Source organism: Rhinolophus hipposideros, assembly GCF_964194185.1.
Source record: "Rhinolophus hipposideros genome assembly, chromosome: 3".
NCBI classification, from domain to species: Eukaryota; Metazoa; Chordata; class Mammalia; order Chiroptera; family Rhinolophidae; genus Rhinolophus; species Rhinolophus hipposideros.
The window spans coordinates 103579516-103602942 of NC_138049.1; the positions used below are offsets into that span (position 1 = coordinate 103579516).

The following is a 23427-nucleotide window of genomic DNA, read 5'->3' on the forward strand; positions in this document are numbered from 1 at the left end:
AAAAGAATTTGTTGTCCAGTTTTTGAGCCTTTCACTTTCTCAGCACCCACAGTCCTACACTAGCATTTCACATTGTTGCTTTGTTTAGTGTTCCAGGAAATTTACCCTTTTGGGTAGTCCACTGTTGAAAGATAGTGAACCTTGTTACTGAAAGTAGGGAAGGTGAAACTGGGAAAGATGAAAGCAATTTTGGTAAAGAGAACACTTGGAAGTTGAGGATCTGCAAACTGATTTTCTTAAAACTCTGTTCCCTAGAGATACCCCACAGCAAGAGAGGATGCTTGATCCTCCCATCCAATATCCAGAATCCAGAGTTCTTGTGCCCATAAACGTGATACGCTTCTTTCTACTTGTATCGTTCCCATGGTCTTCTACTCTCCTTTCTTATTTATTAAAAATTTTAAGGGCCATTTTGAATCCCAGCTCCTATCCAATGCTTCCTTTTTTTTTTCCTGCATTCTTACCACACTTAAGAGTTTGAGCACCACTTCCCATTCCTGAAATATGCATCATGTTTTACTGGCAACTTTGTTCCATGACACTTTAAACAGATTATAGTGAAGTTCCTTGCAATGGAGTATGATGTCCTTGCAAAAGACATGAATTTCATATCAGATAGCAGTACATGAGTTCTAGGAAGGCAGGGGCTCTCTCGGTTTTGTTCTGTGCCACATAGCCAGCACCTAACACAATACCTGGCATATCATAAGAGCTTAATAATTTGTTGAATAAATGAATGCACTTGAGTTTGAATCTTACTTTATTCCTTTTAAGCTGTGTGACACCCAGTCATTCATTTTAGAATGTATTTATTCATGAATTCACTCAAGAAACGTCTGTTGCATGCTTACTAAGAGCCAAGCCCTGCCCTCAAGGAACTCAAGCTGGTGAAGTAAGGTGGAAAGAACGCCCAGGAGCAGGCTCAGAGGTAAGAAAAAGGAGGGAGCTGCTAGTAGAGCTATAAAGCAAAGGCATAGGATGTCCTCCAGATCTTTTCAGGCCTTGAATGCCCGTGGAATACATGGGAATGTGAACTTGACTGTCCAGGTTACCACAGAGAGACCAGAAAGTGGGAGAGTCAAGGACAGCTCTGCACTTCAGAAAGCCCATTCAGGCAGCCATGGGGAGAAGGGTTAACAAGCAGACTCAGTTACGTTCTTATCCAGTTGGGAGGTGATGGGAGCCATAGTAAGACAGTGGCCATGAGACATGGCCCCAGTGGGGTAGATTTGAGAGTGACCAAGAAAATCCGATCAGTTGGACTTGGAGAATGATTAGATATGGGGCAAGATGGAGAAGGAATCAAAGGTAAGCACGCATGTGGAAGACACAAAGGCCTTAGCCACGGCAGTTCACCATGGGGATAGAGAAGGAGGGATAGATACGAGAGTATGAAAAAGAGAGACTCTACTGGATTTGATGATGGTTTTTGCATGAGGGGGATGAGAGGGAGGAAGCCAGTCATCCCAGATTCCCAAATCTCTGTCTTAGGTAACAAGGTCAGTGAATCAGATCATATGGGAAGAGAAGCAAGATTGGAAGCCTTTGGACAAGTTACCTAAGCCTCAATTTCTCCACATGTAAAATGAGCATAATAATACCACCTCTCAGGGCTGCCATGAGAATTAAATAATTTGGGAAATTGCAGGGTATAGAATGGATGCTCAATAAAAACTTTTGGATGATAATAATAACAGTGCTTGCTTATGTACCAAGCACTTAATCCTCACAAGAACCCAGTAAGTTAGGTACTATTATTACCCCTATTTTACTAACACGGGAACTGGAGCACAGAGAGGTACAGAAACTTGATCAAAGTCACCCAGTTAGTAAGTGGCAGAGTGTACTTTCCTAGCCTATACACTATACACTATACACCTTATTCCTTCTGGGCCCAATAACTGGACTTGAGGAAGGAAGAGAAGAAATGGCAGGAGAGACAGACAGCAGACCTGATCAATAATTCACTCCAAGAGCAGTTTTTATTTAGAGACGTACCTCCACAACTTGGTGGCAGTCTGGGGGCAGATGGCCCCTGGCTTGCTTGTTCACTCTTTCCCAGCCCAGGGTATAGGGTCCTTGGGGTTAAGGCACAGGGTCAAGTTCTCAAGAATCAACATCCCAGACAGCCCAGTAGTCTGTGGCCTGGGGCTGATGCAAAAAATAAACTAGGTTCCATTGTGGACTGTTTCATGGTTGGAGGGCTCGGCCCCTGCAACCAGGACCTCAGCTTCCTCTTTTGCAGGGGCCAGTGTCACCCACAGGCCAGCTGTGGCCAGGTCCTGATGGGGATGAGGATGCAGGGAAAAGAGGCTAGCAGAGGCTAATTTTCTGCTTCTGGGTCCAGTTTATCTTCCGGAGGGGTGGAAGCCAAGATGGGAGCCTCATCCCCACCATTGAGGGACTTCTCCTGCTCACTGGTGCTGGGTGAGGGGGTCCTGTTGCCCTGGGATCCCCAACGGGTCAGGCGCTTTAGGGAGGAGTCACGGCGGGCAAGTAGAGGGGGCTGGAAGCCTGTGAAGGAGCTGCTGGTGGTGGGACGCTTGTCTGGCAGAGAAAAGGCAGGCATGAGTTAGGAAAAAGGTGCACGCAAAGGGGAAAGGTTGGCGGGCCTTACCTCGCCCTTGGGAAAGAGGAGACCCTCCTGACTCTCAGTCCCGAGCCAGCTCTGGAGACCTAGACATATCCCTTTCGCCCTTCCTTCTCCCGCCTCACTCCAGGAAAGCTCTAGGGTCTACTCCTTCTCACCTCCAGGCTCAATCGGATGCATGAGCCGGTTCATCTGGACATTCCAGTGTTTCACGTTGGTACTGGCCTGGCGCAACTTCCTCTGGGCAGCCTGTGGGGGCAGAGCCAGTGGGAGTGGGTCAGAGACACTCTCCAAGACAGGGTATGTTGACTTTTTCAGGTTCACAGACCCCTTAGTATCTGACAAAGGCCATGATCATTTCAGAAAAACTCATGTATGTTCACAAAGAGTTATGTATATGCACAGAGTTGGTGTGCAATTTCAGGGGACTCATAGGCACTCCCCCAAGGGTTAAAAATAATCATAATTGGGCCGGCCTGGTGGCTCAGGCGGTTAGAGCTCCGTGCTCCTAACTCTGAAGGTTGCCAGTTTGATTCCCACATGGACCAGTGGGCTCTCAACCACAAGGTTGCCAGTTCAATTCCTTGACTCCATCAAGGGATGGTGGGCTGCGCCCCCTGCAACTAGCAATGGCAACTGGACCTGGAGCTGAGCTGCGCCCTCCACAACTAAGACTGAAAGGACAACAACTTGAATCTAAACGGCAAGCTCCACAACTAAAATTGAAAGGACAACAACTTGACTTGGGAAAAAAGGCCTGGAAGTACACACTGTTCCCCAATAAAGTCCTGTTCCCCTTCCCCCATAAAGTCTTTAAAAAACAAAACAAAACAAAAAATAACATTTATTTTAAAAATCATAATTATAGTTTTCATTTATTAAGCAGCTAAGATGTGCTAAGTATATTTATTGTCTTATTTAACCTCCAGAACAGAAGTTAATAACAAGTGCAAAGAGGTTAAATGACTTGCCCAGGGACACATGTTGACCTCTAAACCATTGTACCACAAACCTCTCCAGGAGCTAATGCAAAAACCTCTGCTCCAATGTCATCCAGCTGTTAGCAGTGGGGTGGGGGGACTATAGAGGAACTTCCCCTTTCTATGCTACATATTTCTGCGTTTGAATTTTTTTACAATGACCATGTAGGCCAACAAAACAAAATAAGTGATATTAAAAACAACCAACATGCCAAAAAACAAACAAACAAACAAACAAAAAACTAACCCGAAACCCTCTTCTATGGAGATCTGGGCTCCAAGGAGTGGATGGAAAACACAGGGATAGCAAAATACAGGCTTTGAAGAGTAGGAGGAAAAATTTTGTCCGGATTAATAATAATGATAAAAATAGCAGCTAATGTTTCTTCGGCCAGTGAAACTCAGAGAGGTTAGGCAATTCGCTGGAGGTCACACAGCCGGACAAGACAGAGCCAGGGTTTGAGGAAAGGCCCTGGCACCTGAGTATTACCATGCTCACTCTGCCGGCCTCCATCCTGTCCTACCCTGGGTCTCACCTCCACGTCTTCATCGGCCCTCTGCCTGTTCTGCCGCACCTCCTCCAGCTGCTGCTGGGCCTGCTGCAGGGAGCGGCTCTGCAGCGCCATCTCCTGCTGCAGCTCCTGCTTCTCCTGCTGCGCCTGCTCGATGTAGCGTTCCTGTTCCTCCTTCAGCTGCAGTAGCTGCTTCAACTTCTCCTCTTCCTCCTCCAGCAGTCTGCCGAAGGTGCACTGTCTTGTCTCCAGAGCCAAGGCACCTGGCAGGTGCTTAGCAAGTGGGACGATGGGGGAGTCAGGGAGGTAAACCAGAAGGGGTCCCTCAGTCCTACCTGGTCTGGGCTAGGCGCACGGCCTCCTCGTCCTGCCGAGCTTTCACCTCTAATTGCAGAGCCTCCTGAAGCCTCTGCTGCATCTCCTCTAGCTCCTGGATGCGTTGCCGCTGCCGAGCAGCCTCCTCTTTCTTCAGTTCCATCTCAGCCTGCATGGAGGCTCGGGCCTGCGCAGGGACGGAGAGCAAGGTCAATAGGGGCACAAGGGAAGGAGGCAACAGGCATGCTGTCCTTGCCCCAGGGTTCTGCTAGGCTGGCCCAACTAGCTATGTCCAGGTGAGAGTCTGGGGAGTTCCTTCATGTCAGGGTTTCCTGATCTGATCCTTTCTGAGAGCCTGACTCGGTCAGATAATTATCAGTGAACAGGTGCTACATGGGAGAAAGGGGCTCAGGTCACCCCTTTCCTAGCACCAGTTTTAGTAATTATTATATATTATGAGTTATAATTAAGGCTAGTGCTTGGAAGGGAGTGACTATAATTATAATTGTTATAACAACTAAGTGTTTCCTCATTTGATCTTCATCATACCTCTACAAAGTTCTATTAGCATCAGCGTGTCACTGAGAGGTAACTGAGGCACAGGGAGAGGCTAAGCAACTTGCCTGAGGTGACCGGCTCTTAAGAGGCAGAGCTGGGAACGAAGCCACGAGTCTCTGACTCCACTTCTAGATCTCCACTTCTAGACTCCACTTCTAGAATCTAATCGTTTCTACACACCTCCACATTCGTCCTACCGTCCTCCCACCCTGCCTCCCCCAAACTGGTTGCATTGTAAACTCAGAACTTAAGTCTACTCCAACCTATTCCATCCTTGATCCAAACTCATCCCTAATCACGTGGTCTTTAGCCGGTCCTCAGTACAAGCCCCGCCCACAGCCAAGGTCTCGGAACGCGCTCCAATTTACACCTAGCACTCAGCTCCAGCCCCACCCATCCTTTGGCTCAGGCCCCGCCCCACACCAACTCTCCCCTCACGCCATAACTCAGTCAGGTTCCTGCACCCAGCACCCTTATTTATCCTACAGGCCTCGCCCCTGGCCCAGGCCCTGCCTCATACCCACATTTCAAGCCCAAGGGCTCTGTCTCAAACCAACACCCTTCAGCCCACCGGCTCCGCCCCCGGCCCAGGCTCCGCCCCCGGCCCAGGCTCCGCCCCCGGCCCAGGCTCCGCCCCCGGCCCCGCCCCTCGGTCCTCAGCTCAGGTGCCTCTCCTCGCCGCACCCTCAGCCCTCGCCTGCGCTCCCGGGGCCGGCCCCACCTGCTCCGCCTCGCGCAACTGGCCCTCCAGCGCTTGCTGCAGCTCTCGGTGCTGGCTTCGGCGCCGCTCCTCCTCCTCCTGCAGCAGGCGCTCGGCCTGCCGCTGCGCCTCCTGCAGCAGCTCCAGCTCCTGCAGCTTCCGCTCCTTCTCCTCCTGTAACTGCTGCAGCCGCAGCAGCTCCTCCTCTTTGGCTGTCCGGCGCCGCTCCCGCTGCTCCCGCTGCTCGCGCCGCTTCTGCTTCAGGTCCTTGTGCAGCGACGTCTTCCCCTCGGCCTGCAGCCGGATCGCCGTCTGGATGGCTGCGGAGAGAGAGGGAGTCAGTAGGGTGCTAGCCTGGGGCAGGAAAGGGGTCTTAGGAGTCGCTCGAGGCCAGTCTCCAGCGTCCCCTTGGGCAAAGTGTCATCACCCCCTTTTCACAGATGAGGCGACGGAGGCCCAGCCAGACGCAGGCCACCGAGTGAGCACTCACCAGCCGTCCACTCCTGGCGCTGGCGCGTGTCTGAGGCGCTCATCTCGTAGGTACGGGAGGCCGTCTTCACACAGAACATGCAGCGCTTCCCCTCTCGGTCAGGCAGCACCTTGGAGAGGGCAGGTGGCCCCAGACACAGCTGGCTTCACTAAAGTCAGGGCCACACGTGCCCCGCCCGCCCCAGGGGTGCTCCAGCTCTAGCCCCTTCCCCTCCTGGCTGACCATCTTCCCTGGACACCCCTCCCATTCTGCCAGGAGCCTGCACGGCCCGGCATAGAGGTTAGTTATGGGGGTAGTCGTGTCGCCACGATTCTTGTAGTCTTAGCTCTTTAAAGGTGGGGTGGGGCCATTTTCATCTTGGCATCTCTCCACCGGGCCTAGCATCTAAGTTGCCACTCAGTATTTATGCAGATCATTCTTGAACACCTCCAATGACAGGGTCCTCACTATCCAGACCATTCATTTTCACTGGCTATGCCTGTTGAGAACGTTCTCCATTCATTCATTTCACAGACATTTTGGAGTGTCCACTGAGTGCCATTCATTGTTCTAAACATTTGGGATACTGAGGTGTGCCTAACAGACCAAATCCCTGCCTTCCCTAAGTTACATTCTAGTGGAAAAAAATAACTACCACGTGGAGTTTCTTGTGTTCTAGGGTCTGTACTACTGTTTCATATGCATCTTTTTATTCATTCCTCCCAGGCAACCTTGCCAGGCAGGCAGTATTCTCTGTAAACCTCCTCTTTACAAAGAAAGAAACTGAGGCTCTAAGGGGGCCAGGGACTTGCCCAGTTTGCACTGCCTGTTAGTGGTGGAGCTGGGATTTCTACCTAGATCCGTGCTCTTTCCACATTTGACAAAAATGGTCAGAACCTGGGGTGGCTATAGTAATTTTTTTAAATTGTTAAATGACAAGTGTTAGTGAGGATGTGGAGAAATTGGAACCCTCATACACGCTGGTAAGAATGTAAGATAGTGCAGCCACCATGGAAAACAGTTTGGCTGTTCCTTTAAAAGTTGAACAGAGTTACCATATGGTCCAGCAATTCTATTCCTAGGTAGGTGCCCAGAGAAATGAAAACATATGTCCACCCAGAAATTCGTACATGGATATTCATAACAGCATTGTCCACAATAGCAAAAAGATGGAAATAACCCAATGTCCATCAATGAATGAATGGTCAAACAAAATGTGGTGTATATCTACACAATGGAATATTAGTCAGCCATAAAAAGACATGAGGTCCTGATTCATGTCACAACATGCGTGGACCTTGAAAACATGATGAGAAGTGAAATAAGCCAGACCCAAAAGAACAAATCTTGTACGATTCCACTTATAGGAGGTACCTAGAATAGCCAAAAGCATGGAGATAAAAGGGGCAGGGGATGAGTTATTGCTTAATGGGTATATAGTTTCTGTGTGGGATGATAAAAAAGTTTTGGAAATAGATAATGGTGAGTCTACACAACATTGTGACTGCCTTTGATGCTACTGAATTGTACACTTAAAATGGTTAAAACGACAAATTTCATGTTAGACATATATTTTGACTACAATTTAAAATTTGCTGTTTTAAGCCTTTAAAATAATAATGGATAGGAACCAAGGAAGGAAAAGAGAGGGGAAGAAGGTGAGGAGAGGGGTGTGGAGAAAGAATAGGGAGGTACAGAGTTGCCAAAGGGAATGAAATTGGGGGGACGGAGAAAGATCTTTAAAGGAAATATTGAGAAAGTTTTCCTGTGTAGCGTGAGACATAGGCCATCTCCTCTGATATCTTTAGCAAAATCCACCTTACTTGCCAATGACTTTAGTATCGGATTTGCAGTTTTGTTTTTTTTAAAGTCCTGACATGGATAAAAACGGCCTTGAGGTATATTTGTGTTACACTCATCTAAGCAGAAATTTGTCTCTGTGGCATTTCTCCATTCGCCCTCCCCCTGACCCCTTTGTCCTTACACCACGCTGGAGTCCTTTTGAGCCCCGAGACGTGCTCCATTCCTTCACCTGTCCCCCTCACCTCCACACAGCATTGTGCATCCAGCGGGATAGTACCCCTCTTCTCCTTGCACTCTTCACTCCCAAAGTAGCAGAGGCAGCTGGGCTGCAGCTGGAACCAGCGTTCTGCCCAGTTCCTCCTCAGGTGCCCTCGCTTCCACAGGTAGCCCTGCCAGCCAGAGCAAAGTCAGAGGCTTCCCTGCCCCTCCCCCACCCCTCCTTGGCGTCCTCCCCAGTTCCCAGCTTGGCCTGACCTGCTTCAGGACATCTTGGATGAGCTCCTGGTAGACCTCGTGGATGGCCATGCTGAGGGTGTCCCGCCCCACGCCACGCAGACAGCGTCCAGAGTTGAAGAGCTCCAGGAACTGCCAAACACTGAGTCCCCCGCTCGTCTGGGCTGCCTGGGCCTCCTGGGCCAGCAGCTCCTCCAGCTCGCCCAAGCCCACCTCCAGGCCCATGCTGCTGAGCACCTTCTTCAGCAGGTACTCCACCTGGAGGGGGAGATGGAAGGCCTGATGACTGCAGCAGGCTGTGTTGCCGACACCAACACCAGGGGGCACTCTTACTGGGCTCCTAGAGTCTGCGAAGTGGTGACTGAAACTGGGTTGGGGGCCAGAGCAGAGGACTAAAGGCTGGTGGACGCCAGGGTAGAGATTTGGGAGGGGATCCTGGAGCCCCCAACCCTAATTCAGGCATCCTCTCCCCTTTCCCAACCTCGAGTCCCACTCCTTCCTGCCTTAAATTAAGGGCAAGGTGAAGGTGGGAGCTGAGGGCCGACGGCCAGGCAGAGGCAGCAAATCATAGAAACTATCACAGGCGGTGCGAGTGCCCTCTCATCCAATACCCTCACTTTGCAGATGGCAAAACTGAGGCTCAGGCAGGCCCCAGGGCTCCGGCGGTTGGAGTGCCCTGCTCCTAACGCTGAGGTTGCCGGTTCCATTCCCACCTGGGCCAGTGAGCTGCGCCCTCTACAGCTAAGAGTGTGAACAACAGCCCTCCCTGGAGCTGAGCTGCCGAATGCTGCCGCGGGCTGCCGCGCGCGGGTTGCTGTGGGCTGCCGCCGGCTGCTGTGGGCTGCCGCGGACTGCCATCAGTGGCCAGTGGCCAGCATGAATGACCAGAGGCCAGCGTGAGTGGCCGGCAGCCGGCGAGAGCTGCCGTGAGCTGCTGTGAGCGGCCGACCCACGACTGGAGACCAACTACCTCGGCTGGGGGAGCGCAAGCCTCCTAACCCCAGCCTGGGCCAGAGAGCTGTGTCCTACACAACTAGACTGAGAAACAACGGCTGGAACCAGAGTGGGGGTGGTGGGGGGGGAGGCGGAAGAAGGGGGGAGGAAAAAAAACAACTGAGGCTCAAAGGGGGAACTTGCTCTAAAGCACACAGCAAGTTGGTGGCAACCAGGGCTTGATGCAGCCCTCCTGAGTCCCATTTGAGTCCTTTCAAGCCCCAACCCTGGAGGGTCCTCCCCTATGGGACGGCAAGGGGATTGGGGGTGGGGGTAAACAGGGCAGGGACAGGAAACTTGTTAGAAAGGAACAGGAAGTGGTGGTTGGGGTGCACCCTGCTGCACTTGGTTCACACTGCATGTTGATCACACAGCAAGCGGCCTTCTGACAGGCCACCTTGCCCGGACTGGCAGGGGTCTGACAAGGGTGCCCACCCAGGTGTCTGTGGAGACAGACATGTGTCCCTCTTTCGCCCCAGCAGCTTCTTGGGAAACTCTCTCCAGGACTTTCACTCTAGGGGCTACTGGGTCTCAGCTGGGAGTGGGGTACAACAGTTCAGGGCTCAGATGGCTCCCCTCGCCCTTCCCACAAACAGAAGCAAGGATTCAAATCTGAGTGCAGTTAGACATGCCAGTCCTTCTTGTGAATGCAGAGGGCCCCTCCCCTGCGTACCCTATTCTAAAGACCTAAAACCACCCTGGCATCTTCACAGAAAGAGGCTAAAGGGTCAGGAGAAGGCTGAAGGGATGGGGAGAGAGGTGGAGAAGAGGGGAGGGTGCAGACTGACTGGGAAAGGGGGGTCCCTGTCCAGGGCTTCACCAACGATTGAGGATGGAGGGGTGGGATTCCAGGCCTCTCTACCCAGGCTGCCCACTTGGGGGGCCTGAGCTGAGTTTGCCTGGTTCTCCCCTATATTGGAACCAGGCCTGGACTTGGTTGCCCACCTACAGTAACTGGAGTGACATCCCAGAAAGGTCTCCCTTCCTTTCACATAGCACCCTTCTCAGATTGTCACAGTGCCTAAAATTCTGCCATTTTATCTTAAATGTTTTGTTTTTAAATGCTCAGTAATTTACCAGGCATTTACACCTCTGTGCAAACAGAAATTGCAGATAATTTTCCTACTGTGAGGGCCCGCAGAGCCCTGAAGGAAGTGTAGTTTTGGTTCTCCTGGGAGAAGGCACAATTGCTCTGATATGGGCTGTTTAGGCATCTGGAAACAGCTGGGTGTGGACAGGGAAGACAAAGAAGAAAGGGCATGTGGGAAAGTACAAAGGCAATTTGGCCCCAAGTGATTCAGTCCCTGGGGCTGCCATCACCCTCACCTCATCGGGAACCATGATCAGAGGGTACTTGTCCTCAGACAGGAAGTTGAAGAGGCACCAGAGGCGGAAGGCATCCTGATTGGAGAGCATGTTGTTTCCGTTGCTATCCACCCGGTAGTTCTTCTTGGCCGTCAGGGTCCAGCACAGCTCATCAAAGTGCTCCTTAACAAAAGCCCCCTCCTCCACCTGCCACCAGGCCTGCACATCAGCCAAGAAGTCGGCCCCATCTCTGTTCTACCCCCAAACTAGGCACTAGCTGGTGTCTTGGGGTCTATTCCTCTGTTCCCCACCCTGCCAAGTCTGAGCTCTAACTTGAGGCATCCCTGAGCTGATTACTAGGTAACTAGCTAGTTGCAACTTACCCCCACCCCGCACACACCCCCACCCCGCACACACAGCCACACCCACCCAAGTCCCCTGCCAACAGAGAAACTCTAGCCCCTCAGCCCAGGGGAAAAAGAAGGAGAAGCCCAGGGGGGAATAGGACAGGGAAGAAGAACCTGAGAAGACAGTGACAGCTGGAAAGGGCAGTGGGGACAACACGCGGGGAAGCTGGAGAGCCTCTGTAAAGGGGACAGCTGGAAGCTGGAGGTGAGCTAGCAGGGACAGAAGGGCGGAGGCTAAGACACAGATGAGAGAGGTGGAAGGTGAGTGAAGCGGGGCACGCGGGGCAAGCAGCTGGGCTGTGAAGGATGGAGGTGGGAGAGCAGGATGTACAGTGGGGACAAAGGTGGGCATTTCTAGGGAGGAGGAGTTGGAGAGGCCATGTACTGGGGTGCTGGCAGGGCTGGGAAGTGGGGAGAGGTTAGAGGTGCCTTCCCCATGCTGCCCCACCTTGTCCAGGATGTACTTGTTGAGGTAGGGCATGTATCCCTGGCTGGACACGGGGCCATCATCATCATCTCGGAAGTGTTCCTCCAGAGCCACGGGGTCATGGGGGATGTGCAGGACCGTGTACAGGTTATGGGACAGCACCTGAGACAGAGTGGCAGTTAGCCTTCCCTCACGACAACCGCAACTGGGCCTAAGGGTTGCCCCACTTCCCTGTGTGTCTCCAGCCCCATGCTGCACACATTATTCCATTCAGTCAGAACGAAAACATGTATACACACAGTGAATATTATTCAGCCATAAAAAAGAATGATATTGCCATTTGCAGCAACATGGATAGACCTTGAGGGCATGATGCTAAGTGAAATGAGTCAAAGATAAATAATCTCGCTTGTATGTGGAATCTAAAAAAACCAAAACCAGGGCGCCTGGATGGCTCAGTTGGTTAGAGCGTGAGCTCTCAACAATAAGGTTGCCAGTTCAATTCCCGCATGGGATGGTGGGCTGCACCCCCTGAAACTAAAGATGGAAAACAGGGACTGGACTTGGAGCTGAGCTGCGCCCTCCACAACTAGATTGAAGGACAACGACTTGGAGCTGATGGGCCCTGGAGAAACACACTGTTCCCCAGTAAAAAAAAAGTTAGGGCCAGCCCGGTGGCTCAGGCGGTTAGAGCTCCATGCTCCTAACTCCAAAGGCTGCCGGTTCGATTCCCACATAGGCCAGTGGGCTCTCAACCACAAGGTTGCCGGTTCAATTCCTCGAGTCCCACAAGGGATGGTGGGCTGTGCCCCCTGCAACTAGCGACGGCAACTGGACCTGGAGCTGAGCTGTGCCCTCCACAACTAAGACTAAAAGGACAACAACTTGAAACTGAACGGCACCCTCCACCACTAAGATTGAAAGGACAACAACTTGACTTGGAAAAAAAAAAGTCCTGGAAGTACACACTGTTCCCCAATAAAGTCCTGTTCCCCTTCCCCAATAAAATCTTTAAAAAAAACCAAAAAGTTAAAAAAAACAAACCAAACAGAAAAACCCTCATAGATTCAGAGAACAGATCGTTGGTTGCCAGAGGCAGGGGTGGGGGTGGGGGAAATGGATGAAGGGAGTCAAAAGGTACATACTTCCAGTTATAAAATAAGTCATGGGGATATAATGTACAACATGGTGACTGTAGTTAATAATACTGTATTGAATATTTGAAAGTTGCTAAGAGAATAGATCTTAAAAGTTCTCAAGAAACAAATTTTTTTTGTACCTATGTATGGCGACAGATTTTAACTAGACGTATTGTGATCATTTTGCAATACAGTTAAGTTGACCCTTGAACAATGAGGGGGTTGGGGACGCCGACCCCTATGTAGTCGAAAACCCACGTATAATGTTTGACTCCCCCAAAACTTAGTAGTCCTTCAGTATCTGTGGGGGATTGGTTCTGGGAGCCCCTCAGATACCCAAATCTGCAGATGCTAAAGTCCCTTATATGAAGTGGCATAGAAAAACGCATACAGTCTGCTCTCTACATCTGTGGATCTCCAGCCACGGTTTGAAAATACTGTTTGGATCTGAGGTTGGTTGAATCTGTGGATGTAAAACCTGCAGATAGGGAGGGCTGACTGTATATTTGTTGAAAAAAATCGGCGGGTAAGTGGACCCGCACAGTTCAAGCCCATGTTGTTCAGGGGTCTACTGTATATATAAATAGTGAATCATGACATTGTACACCTGAAACTAATGTGTTACATGTCAATTATACTTCAATAAAAAAGCCCCCCAAAACTACAACTTACATGCTCGCTATGCCAAGCACTAAGCTAAGCACTTTATATATAATTCATTGAACCCCCATAATAACTGATAATATCTCCATTTTAGAGATAAAAAATCCCCAAGTCCCTAAGACATTAAGTAACTCCCCAAGGTCAGAGAACTGGCAGAACCGGGATTCAAACGCAGGCAGCCTTGCTCTCACACACTTCGTTAGGTAGGGTGTCCTCTTTCTGCAGACAAGGACATTGAGGCTTAAGGGATTCAGGAACTTGTCCAAGGACCCACAGAGTGAGCAAGAGCCTGGGATTCAAACACAACTCTGCAGGTCCCAAAGCCCAAGTACTTCCTACGATGCCGGGCTGTATACAGGAAGACGGCTTGTCTTCCCAGGGTGGAAGCCCCAAATTTATCATTGTTTCCACCAAAGACTCAGTGTTCAGGCTGCAGAGTGCCCACCATCCAGGGGTATCTGCTCTGGGAAGGCCATGTGCAGTTCCAGTCACTGCCCTTTAAAGGTGGGAGGGAGCTGGAGAGGGCTCCAAGGAAAGGTCATGAAAAATGGTCCATGGGATGTGGAAGGCAAGGCTTAGAAAGAAAGGCGGCCATGACGGTGTGGAGGGGAAACACGAGTTAGTTAACAAACTCATAGTATTAGAACACAGAGGTCGAAGTCTGAACAAGGAAATCAAGAAAAAAATAAACTTGCAGTGAGGTGTTGCTGTTATAGCACACATCACAGAAAGCATGAATGATTAGTCACTATTGCACAACTACTATGTGCCAGCCACTGTCTGAGGTGCATTCTATACCCCGTGTTTAATCTCCACAACTGTGATACATAGACATTAGTATCCCTGTTTTTCAGAGGACGATACTGAGACTTGGAGAGGTGAAGATTAAATGGCATAGCTGAGGTTGGGACTAGGTGTGCCGGCGCTGAAAGCTGCCTCCCTATTATAATACTGACCCTGAGCCTCTTTCCCAACTAGACTCTGAACTCCGGAGACAAGGTCTCAGTCCATCTTCACATCCCAGAGCCCATGTCCTCTTCAGCTCACCAAAAGCAGCCAGCAAATGCTGCATGTAAGGGCTGATTCCATCACCAGCAGTTAACCTTGGAACCAGTTCGTCCGAGGCAGGAGCTGGCACCATCTCAGAGATGGCAGGTGTGTCAGGTCTTTATTTCTTCATTCTCTTTTGTGAGAGGAGAGGGAGAAAGGATTGAGACTTCTCCCCAGTGTTCTCCTGGGCCTCGGGTTCAACTTGGCAAAGGGAGATGTTGGGGTTCATCAAGAGCATCAGTGTTTTTATTTTCCCTAACTTGCCTCTGGGCAGCCAACCCTGATCCCCACCCCAACCCTCTTTCGCACACTTCAAATCATCTCACATGCCATCTTTGCCTTTGCCTTCTCTTGTTCTAGAGGACATCTGAAGTTCCTTCCTGATGAACTCTGCACCCCTCCCTTATTTTGGTGATGGAGACTTGATTTTCCTTTAGGAAGTACCTCTCCTCCATTCTCAACATGTGTGGTATTGGCTATTTCCAGCCCTGCCCCACCTGTCTGCAAGGGAGGGCACATCAGAATTAGTGATTGGTTCAAGGGTGGGCATATGGCCAAATCTGGGCCAATGAGAATCAGCCCTAGGAATTTTACCTCCTCCAGTGGAAAAGAGGTATATATGCTCTTTCCATGGGATTGTTAAGTTGTTAGAAGATATATGCATCTGACATCTTTGTTCCTATGTGGAAAGTGCCTGCTGAAGAATAAAGCTATCAGTGGAAAAGGCAGAGTCAAGGGATAAAGGTCCAGAGAACCTGGATCCAGCCACGCCCGTAAGCCCATGCTATGCTTGGAGTTTTGGTCATGGGAGCCAATAAAAAAACATCTCCCTTAAGTTATTTTGAGTTTGGTTTCTATCACTTACTCCAGAAGAGAACTGACTAATACATCTGTGATCATAGGGTAGCAATCCCCACTCTAAGAGGTGCCTCTGGCTCAGTGGTTAGCACTTACAATCCAGGGCGACTAACACTAGATAAATAGCCACTTCTGAAGTGACAGGTGTTGTTCCAAGAGTTTTACATATTTGCACCTGTTGCCTTCTGGCCTCTTTTCAAACTACCCATGTCCTTATCTTCCTTCAAGCCTCTTAAAGCACCTCTTTGAGGAAGCTTCCTGCATAGTCCAGCCAAAAGGCTACATTCAGTGGGGGTGGATGGGGGTACCTGGAAGAGCAGGGACTTTTACTTTTCAGTTGTCAAGCCTTGGATAAACTCCTTCATCCTCTGAATCTCAGTTTTGTTGTCAGTAAAACAGAGGATAACAGAGGGGGTGTGAGGATGGAGTGAGATGATATATGGGGTGCCAGACTTAGGTCTGCACAGAGCAAACGTTAGTTCCCTTCCTGTATAGAAAATGTGATTTTTTTAAGCTAACAAATTAACGTAGATGCAAAAGGCTGGTAATATGAAGCTCTGAGGAGGCTGTGGAGCAGCGGGGACTCGACTGCCTTACTGGTGAGGTGTGAATTGACAGTCTCTCTCTGGATGGCGAGAATCTATCAAACTTAAAACTGGGCATGAGCCCAGCATTTCTAGACACCTACACATGCTCACAGGAGCATAGCAAACGTCCACGAAAGTTCACTGAAGCATTGTTTGTAATACAAAGAGTTGGAGACAGCCTGAGGCTCCCAGACTTTAGTCTCCTTTGTAAAGACAAGAAGGGGGCCTGCTCCACAGGGATTTTTAGAATGAAGAGCTTAGCACAGACCCTGCTGCACAGCGCATCGCTTAACAAAAGTTGTGAGCTATTTTATGATTATATTTGTATAAACAGATATGGAAAGATAGGCATAATATTACCGGCAGGTGAAAAAAGCAAGCTGTAGCGTGAAATGTATGTAAACACAGGTGTGCAAAGATTAACACGGAACTATATCGAACCGCTATTTTAGCACATCCAAACAACCAAACATCAGCGATTTCACATTGTTCACCTTAACACATTTATTTGTATGTAGAAAATATCTAGAAGACCCAGCAAACTGTTAACAGCTATCACTTCACCACCCCTCCCTAGGGAGGGGAGGGACTTTCATCTTCTTTAACGTTACACCTGTCTTTGAAGTTTATTAACCAGTAACATATTTGACTTTTATAACAAATTTCATCTTTTTAAAAATTATATTCTTCTGCACTCTGATTATTTTTTTAAAAAACCAGGAGCATATATTGTTTTTATGATAAAAAAATGTGAAACTATAGATTAAAAACAAAGGGTGTCATTAACCTCTGTTATTAATGTACCCTGTTATTAAGTTGCTGTCAGAATTCTTTGGCTGTTCCATTTGTGTGAGCACTGCTGCATGCGCTACATTCCTTGAGGGCCGCAAGGACTCTCAGGCTCGGGACAATGTCCCCCACATGCTGAAAGCTTTTGACGGACTCATCGAGTCTAACTTCAGTGCGCCAGTGGTTTCTCAGTGTTCTTTGAGTAAAATCTGAGGCCTCAGGCCACGTGACCGGCCTGCGGCACCTTCTCTGACCTCATCCCTCGCCCTCGCTTCTCTCCAGCCACTAGGGCTCCCTCAATATTCCTCAGACAGGCCAGGCACACTCTTGCCTCAGGGCCTTTGCACTTGCTATGCCTTTGGCCTGGAACATTCTTCTCCCAGGTCATGGCATGGCTCACACCCTCCCCTCCTTCTAGTCTTAGAGGTCCTTTTCAGGGAGGGCTTCTCTGCTCACCTCGTGTACCTCTATAACCCCATCTTCTCTAACTCCCATTTCTGCTTTATTTTCCTCCATGCCATGTATCATCTTCCATCACATGATATATTTTTACTTATTTCGTTGATCATCTGTGTTCTCTGACTGCAATGTCAGCCCCACAGTGGTGAGGATTTTTGTCTCTTGTTCCCTGCTATATCCCTGGGCCTGGCGGAGAAGAGACACTTAATAAATCTGTTGAATGAACTTAAAGGCTTCATGGACAGAAGTAGGAAAAATGCAAAAGTCAGACAGACATGGATTGAACCTCTCTGAGCCAATGAACCTCACAGGGCCTGTTTTCATATCTCTAAAAAGGGGGTTCAACCAAACATTGTACAAACCGCTTCCTACCCTGGGATAGAACCTGCCACACAGCAGTCATTTGAGCTATTTCTCTCCTTGGTTCATTTGCCTACACTGTCCTCTAAGACCTACCTTCCTCACCTGTACTTTTGCCACGGAATCTGGGGAGCCCAGGGTGGAGGCTCTGACCGCTGTGAGCCGTCAGGTGTCAGGATGGCTGACACCTGGAGGAATTAAAGGCTCTAGACACTCAGGGCTCAGGGTTTCTCCCCAGAAAGCTTAGCAGACCTCAGACAACCAGGCTTCCGGTGCTTGGGTTTGGGTGGGGGCCGGGTGGGGAGTGGGTGTGACCAGAGGAGGGTCCCACTGGAAAGGAAATGGTGGGGGTGGAGGCCCGTGTGTAGGAGCTCACCTGCTGCTGATTTTAATCAATCCTCAGCCCCTAGGCAAGGACTCTCATTATCCTCGTTAACAGATGAAGAAATCAAGGCTCGGAGAGGCTAAGCGTCTAGCCACACAAGACTCTCAAGCTCTATGCTACGTTGGCTCTGGCTGAGCCTCAGAATCACCTGGGGAGCTGGTGAAACTGAAATATGCTGGGGCCCGCCCAGATCCACTGACTCAGAGTTTCCAGGGGTGGGGTCCAGGTGTCTAGTTTTCACAAGCTGCCATTGGGCCTCCCTCAGAGAGAGCTCCCACAGGCTCCCCAAGCACCCAGGGAGCCCCTGACCTCTGGGCTAGCAGCCTTTGACCTTTAAGAGGCTTCACGTATTCACTGTTTCCTCTGGAGGCAAGTGGAGGAGTGGTTCTCCTCTGCGGGCCCGGATTTCCCTAAAAGCTCAAGTGCAGGGATAGGGGCTGGTGCCAGGCCCACGGTTCTATAGTTTTTAGCCTTCAGGAGAAGATGCAGATACAAGGGTCTGAGAATGCATAAAAGCACCAGGCAATGACTGCAGAGAGAATGAAGAACCTCATTCCCTCTCTACTACATGGCCTGTGTAGTGTTTAACTGTATCTAAGGGCCAAGTAATTCTTTAAAAAGATATAGATCCTTTTAATAGTTACTGAATGTACTTTTCTCCACCAGCAGGTAACTACAGCTTAACTACTATCATGAGGGAGGAGCACGATTTTTAAAAGGTGGGGATCTCTGCTGAGAGCAAGAAGGGGCAGGAGGGGATGGGTATGGCCATCAAAGGAGACAGGCTCAGAGAAGGGAAAGGGGGTCCTGTATCTCACCTACTTGATGTCCTTTGTTCACATTTATGTTTGTAGGTTAGCTGGACAGCTTAGTGATCCCTAGTTCAACCCTCAGGCTTAACAGATGAGAAACTGGAAGTTCAGAGCTGGGTGGTGACTTGCCAAGGTCACCCAGCTGGGGAGCAGGAGGCCTAAACCTCTGTGGCTTTGACTCCAGCGCTCTGCACAGCCTCCCCCCGGCCCCCGACCCCCCAGCCTCGCCTGAGGAGACCAGCCGCAGGTAGGGGCCCGGACAAAGCTGGTGACTCCAGCCAGCAGGCTCTTGGACTGTAGTTGTTCTTAACTTCTGCTCCACCAGCAAGGTCCTCGTTGTCCCTCTCCAGAGGAGATGGGGACTGAAGCTCCTCAGAGCTTCTCAGGGGGCAAGCCACCCTCCCTGGGCCCTAGGACTGCCAAGTGCCTACTGGAGGCTCAGGAGCCGGGGGACCTGACAGAGCCAGGAGGGACGCTCCCAGTTTGCCCTCCCTGCTCCTGTCAGTCAGGGGAAGTGGGAGGCTACTGCCTCCTGAAATCCTCATCCAGCCAGAGACCCACTGCTCTGCCCACATCCCCAGTCATGGCCCCTCACCCCAGGCCTCACCGTAGTGGAGGGAGGAGACCAAATTCTCCGCTGAGCCCCCTCGAGACCTAAAACCCAAGCCATTCCCCTAGGGAAGAGGGTGTGGCCATTAGGAAACCCAGCATTCCTGAAGCTCCCTTTCCTGCAGCTCTGTCAGGACAAATCACTCCTCAAGTTCTTCAGAGAAGGAGATTCTGGGGACCCTGCAAAAACTCAGTCCTCAACTCCTAAGAAATTTTGTGTTCAACCTAAATACATCCTGGGCAGAAATTTCATTGCTACTGGTCTATTTTTGGTGTTCTCAACCCAACTGGACAAAGGCCATTGTACTTTCTACAAGAGTTCAAAGGAGAACTCATCTGATTTCTCCCCCAAGTCTTCTTTTCTCCAGAGAAAACAATCCTGACTCCTTGGGCTGCTGCTCAGAGGGCTGCTTGTTCTTCCTCCTCCCTGTGGCCTCATCGTGGCTTCGCCCAAGACAGCCAGTGGCAGCTCTTCTACCGACACATCCGGGGATACATGGCGATTGTCACAGACATAGCTTGCCGTGGCTGGTGCAGGTCACCGGCCTGGTCCCAGCCAAAGATAGGCTCACCCCAAAGTCTTTTCCCTTCTCCCCAAGTCCTTTCGGGGGAGAAGGTGGGCCCTGCTGGTATATCGCTTTCATCTGTCTCTTCCTCCGCCTTCTGACCACTTCTCTATTGCTCCTTTGCCTTTCCGGCACCCCCACCCCCCACATTATCATTACTTCCTCCCATTCCAGTGTCTACCACTTATGGGCTTGGGCTTGAATTGCCTTCAGTACACTTCCCTCCGATGACATGGGTCCCACCATTTCTGCCCCACCCAGGACCCATCTGACGTTCTCAGTGCTAGCTCAGATTTCCAGTGAACCAGTGTTCTGTGGAGAGTGGGAAGGAATCTATCAATGATCCGTGTGACCAAAGACACTGCTGGCAGTGGGCTCAATCTGAGCTGCGATGTGGTACTCACAGCAAACAGTTCAACTATGCGAGCTCGCCACGGAATTTTCCCTGCAAATACTCATCCTGCCCAGTTAGAGGCTCAGGCTAGGAAGCTTTACTGGCTGATGGCGCCAGGAAAAGGGGAACCCCCTGAGAGATGTATCCTCCATATGTGAGGGGCATACCTAGCCTGGCGAGGTCACAGGGGCCACAGGTAATGAAGAGATAAAAACCAGTGCCTTCAAGACAACAAACTATGGGGTTCGGATTGTTCCTGTAAGATAGGAAAGGAGCAGCGTGGGAGGGGGATGTAGAGCATGGAGTTTCTGCAGCGACTGATTTTGGATGACTGAAGACCCCACTAGATGACATGATCTGCAATAAGAGGATTTAAGTAGAATATAAGGAAGAATCTGCCTGGTGGGACATTCTCCCAGATGATCAAAGGTGGTAGTGAATTCTCCCCTTCCTGGGGAAGTCAAGAACCACAAGTCTGTCTAAGGGATCGATTATGGGATATGACCAGTTTGGGACATTCAATTTCATTGCCTCCAAGTTCAGCAAAGTATGGGTTGGAGTGGGGGTGGAGAATTACACCTATCCTGTTCCATTCACGTCTCTCAGGTTTCCAAGCACCTCCTACTCTGGTCATTAAGAATGGAGGTTTTCTTGAGACTGAACCCTTCCTTTGGGGATGCACAAGGGAGACACCAGGAATCCAGGGCCTTAGCTTCAGGCTAGGTACATAGCTGGTGCTCAATAAATATTTGTGGAGTAAATGAATGAACCCCAATGGCAGGTCCCAGAGAGCTGAGACTTACCCTGTCTCCCAGTGTTCCCTAGTTCCAATGGCCAAGGGCCTTGATTCTTCCCCACTAATCGGGATGGAGAAGCCAGCACTAACCCAGGACTGGAGAAAGGAAGGAGAGAAACTTTCTGGCCTGCCAGGAATTGTCTAGGGCCAAGCAATGAACTTGAGGGCAATCATGGATGCGGCTCTCCCTGCGCTCAGATTCTACTCCCTCCCTCTCTGAGGTCTCAAGGCCAGAGGCAACAATTTCCCAACCTAATGTGGGGGGAAGGGAAGGGAAACTTGGCAGCAGTCTAATGGGGTCTCTATCCTTGCCCCTTCCCAGCTCTGTCCCACCTGAGAGGCGGTGTTCAGAGGAGCTGTTCTGCAGGGTGACCAAGCCAGCCTGGTTTGGGCTGGGAGAGGCTCGTTAAGCCTCTGTCAGCTCTGGGAGGAAGTGACTGACAAGTACTAGGTAACTGTCTGTCTTCAAAGCCAGGAGGAAGCGGCAGGAAGGAGCAGGGTGCCTGCCCGAGCTTGACTCTGGGGAGATGTGTGCTCATCACATGGAGTCGGGATGTTGCTGGCCCATCGCCCTCAGAGCCACATGATGCCACATCCACCCTCCCGACGCTGAGGGCCAGAGCTTGGGGCAATGGCTCTGCGTGTACCTCCCTAGTGTCTGGACAGCGGGTAGCAGCCTCCACCGGCCCCGTTGCCCCGTTACCCAGTACAGCCCCGACCCTAGGCCTGGGCCTCTGGATGGCTGGGTGCCCCAGGATCAGCAGTGTTCACGCCTGGCTCCCAGGCGGCAGGGACTGATGAGGTGTCTGCCAGCCCCCCTTGGGCCCCGGGTGCCCCTCACCTTGAGCTGGGACTTGGAGACCTTGCCGCTCTTCTCCACGTCCAGCGCGGTGAAAGCGTACCAGATGGATTTAAGCAGCTCCTTGCGCAGGGCCATGGCTGAGGCGCCCGCCCGGCCCAGGGGCGGCTCTGACACAGAGATCCGGTTTCAGGAAATGCAAACCAAACGGCTGCACAGACCGCAGAGGAGCCAGGACGCGGAGCAAGAGCTCCACCTGCCTGCTTGCTGGCAGAAACTGGCCTGTTGCACAGCTGGGGACCGAGGCCCAGAAAGCTAGAGCCCCAGTTGTGTTCAGCCTGGCCTCCTGGGCTGCCAGAGGCAGCACGCTGTGGGAAAAGGCCAGCCAGTCCATCCTGACTTTGGAGTCAGATGGGTGTGTGTGTGGGGGTGTCCTCTCTCAATTCCACACTCACCAGGCGGGAGCCTTAGCTAAGTTACTTCTCCTCCTCGCCCAGTTTTCTCATTGGTAGAGGAGGAAAAGTACGCACCTCAGAGAGCTGTAAGGACTGAGAATGGACGTGAAGCGCAGGGGAGGCACTGGACAAAGCATTTCTTTCAGCGCCATCTAACATGGTTGTTGGGGGGGGGCCTCCCCAGGAAACAAAGGCAACACCAGAGCTGCAGGAGGAACTGGGCCAGGGCACCTCTCCAGGTCAGGCGGACTTGGCACGTGATCTGCCCCCTCCCCATCCTCTGGCACGTGATCTGCCCCCTCCCCATCCTCTGGGCTTTGGCTCGACAATGCTCATCCCGAGCATTGTTCCCTCTGGGTCCCATTGGTCCTGAAGACTGTTTCCGAAGCACGCAGGGGTGAGCCGCATGGTGAGGCAGCAGGAGGCTGGGGATTCAGGGCCCCCACATCAGTGCTTCCATGTGTTTTTTTTTTTTTTAGATCCAATCCCCTTCAGGGCTAGGATACACCCCTGCCAGGCACAGGAGTCATGGATGTTTAAGGTAGGCAATTGAGACACCCCCTCCCCAGGTCATGCCCCAGCGCCCTCTGCTGCCAAGCACCTGGTAGCAAGAGGAAGCAGGAGCTCGCTAGGAATCCCAGGAGGATGGGTGGGCTGGCAGAGAGGGGTCCATTCACAGGTGGCAAGAGGGGGATTAGCGCACACCCTCCACTGGGGAGAGAGGAAGAGGCAGCTGGAGTCCCTGCACTGTTCCCAGGCAGGAGGGGTCAAACCCAAAGATTCTTTCCATCAAGTCCCTCCCCTGCATCCTTTCCTGTCCTCTGGGGCTGGTCTGGTCCTACCATGTGCTTTTCAGTGGTGTCTGACTGTGGCGTTGGAATCCCATAGCATGACCCCAGACACACAGGTGGGCCCCCCCAGAGCTGGGTACCACAGATCAGAGCAAGGGAGGCATCAGAGACCCTCAGTAAGCTGGGCCGAGGCACCCTCAGCCCCACTCGAACGTGGGGCTTTGCTCACTTGGAGTAGCTGTGTGCAGTGTGTACTTGTATGTATGCATGCATGTGGGGTCTCGAAAGGCTCTGTGTAACAAGGTACGGTAGGAAGAACCAGAGTTCCTCCGGCCTCGCCATTCTAAGGCCTGAGATGCAAACAGAGCCTGGAAGCAGTGGTCACAGCGGTCCTGTCTGGCTG

General features: G+C 51.1%; 1 protein-coding gene across 2 annotated transcripts; it reads right to left on the minus strand.

Moving 5' to 3' along the window:
• Positions 1 to 1954: 1954 nt before the first annotated feature.
• On the minus strand, positions 1955 to 21949 carry DEF6 (DEF6 guanine nucleotide exchange factor). Of its 2 annotated transcripts, none has more exons than XM_081036559.1 (11): positions 21821 to 21949; positions 11534 to 11674; positions 10700 to 10885; positions 8402 to 8638; positions 8170 to 8316; positions 6146 to 6254; positions 5677 to 5975; positions 4418 to 4584; positions 4107 to 4305; positions 2749 to 2839; positions 1955 to 2547 (listed from the first exon to the last, which is right to left on the minus strand). In XM_081036559.1, the coding sequence occupies exons 1-11, from the start codon at positions 21914 to 21916 to the stop codon at positions 2324 to 2326; spliced, it is 1896 nt and encodes a 631-aa protein (XP_080892685.1). In that variant the 5' UTR covers positions 21917 to 21949; the 3' UTR covers positions 1955 to 2323. The 2 variants fall into 2 exon arrangements, with proteins under 2 accessions (XP_080892685.1, XP_080892686.1); XM_081036560.1 differs by having other exon boundaries at positions 1958 to 2547; positions 10700 to 10774.
• Positions 21950 to 23427: the final 1478 nt, after the last annotated feature.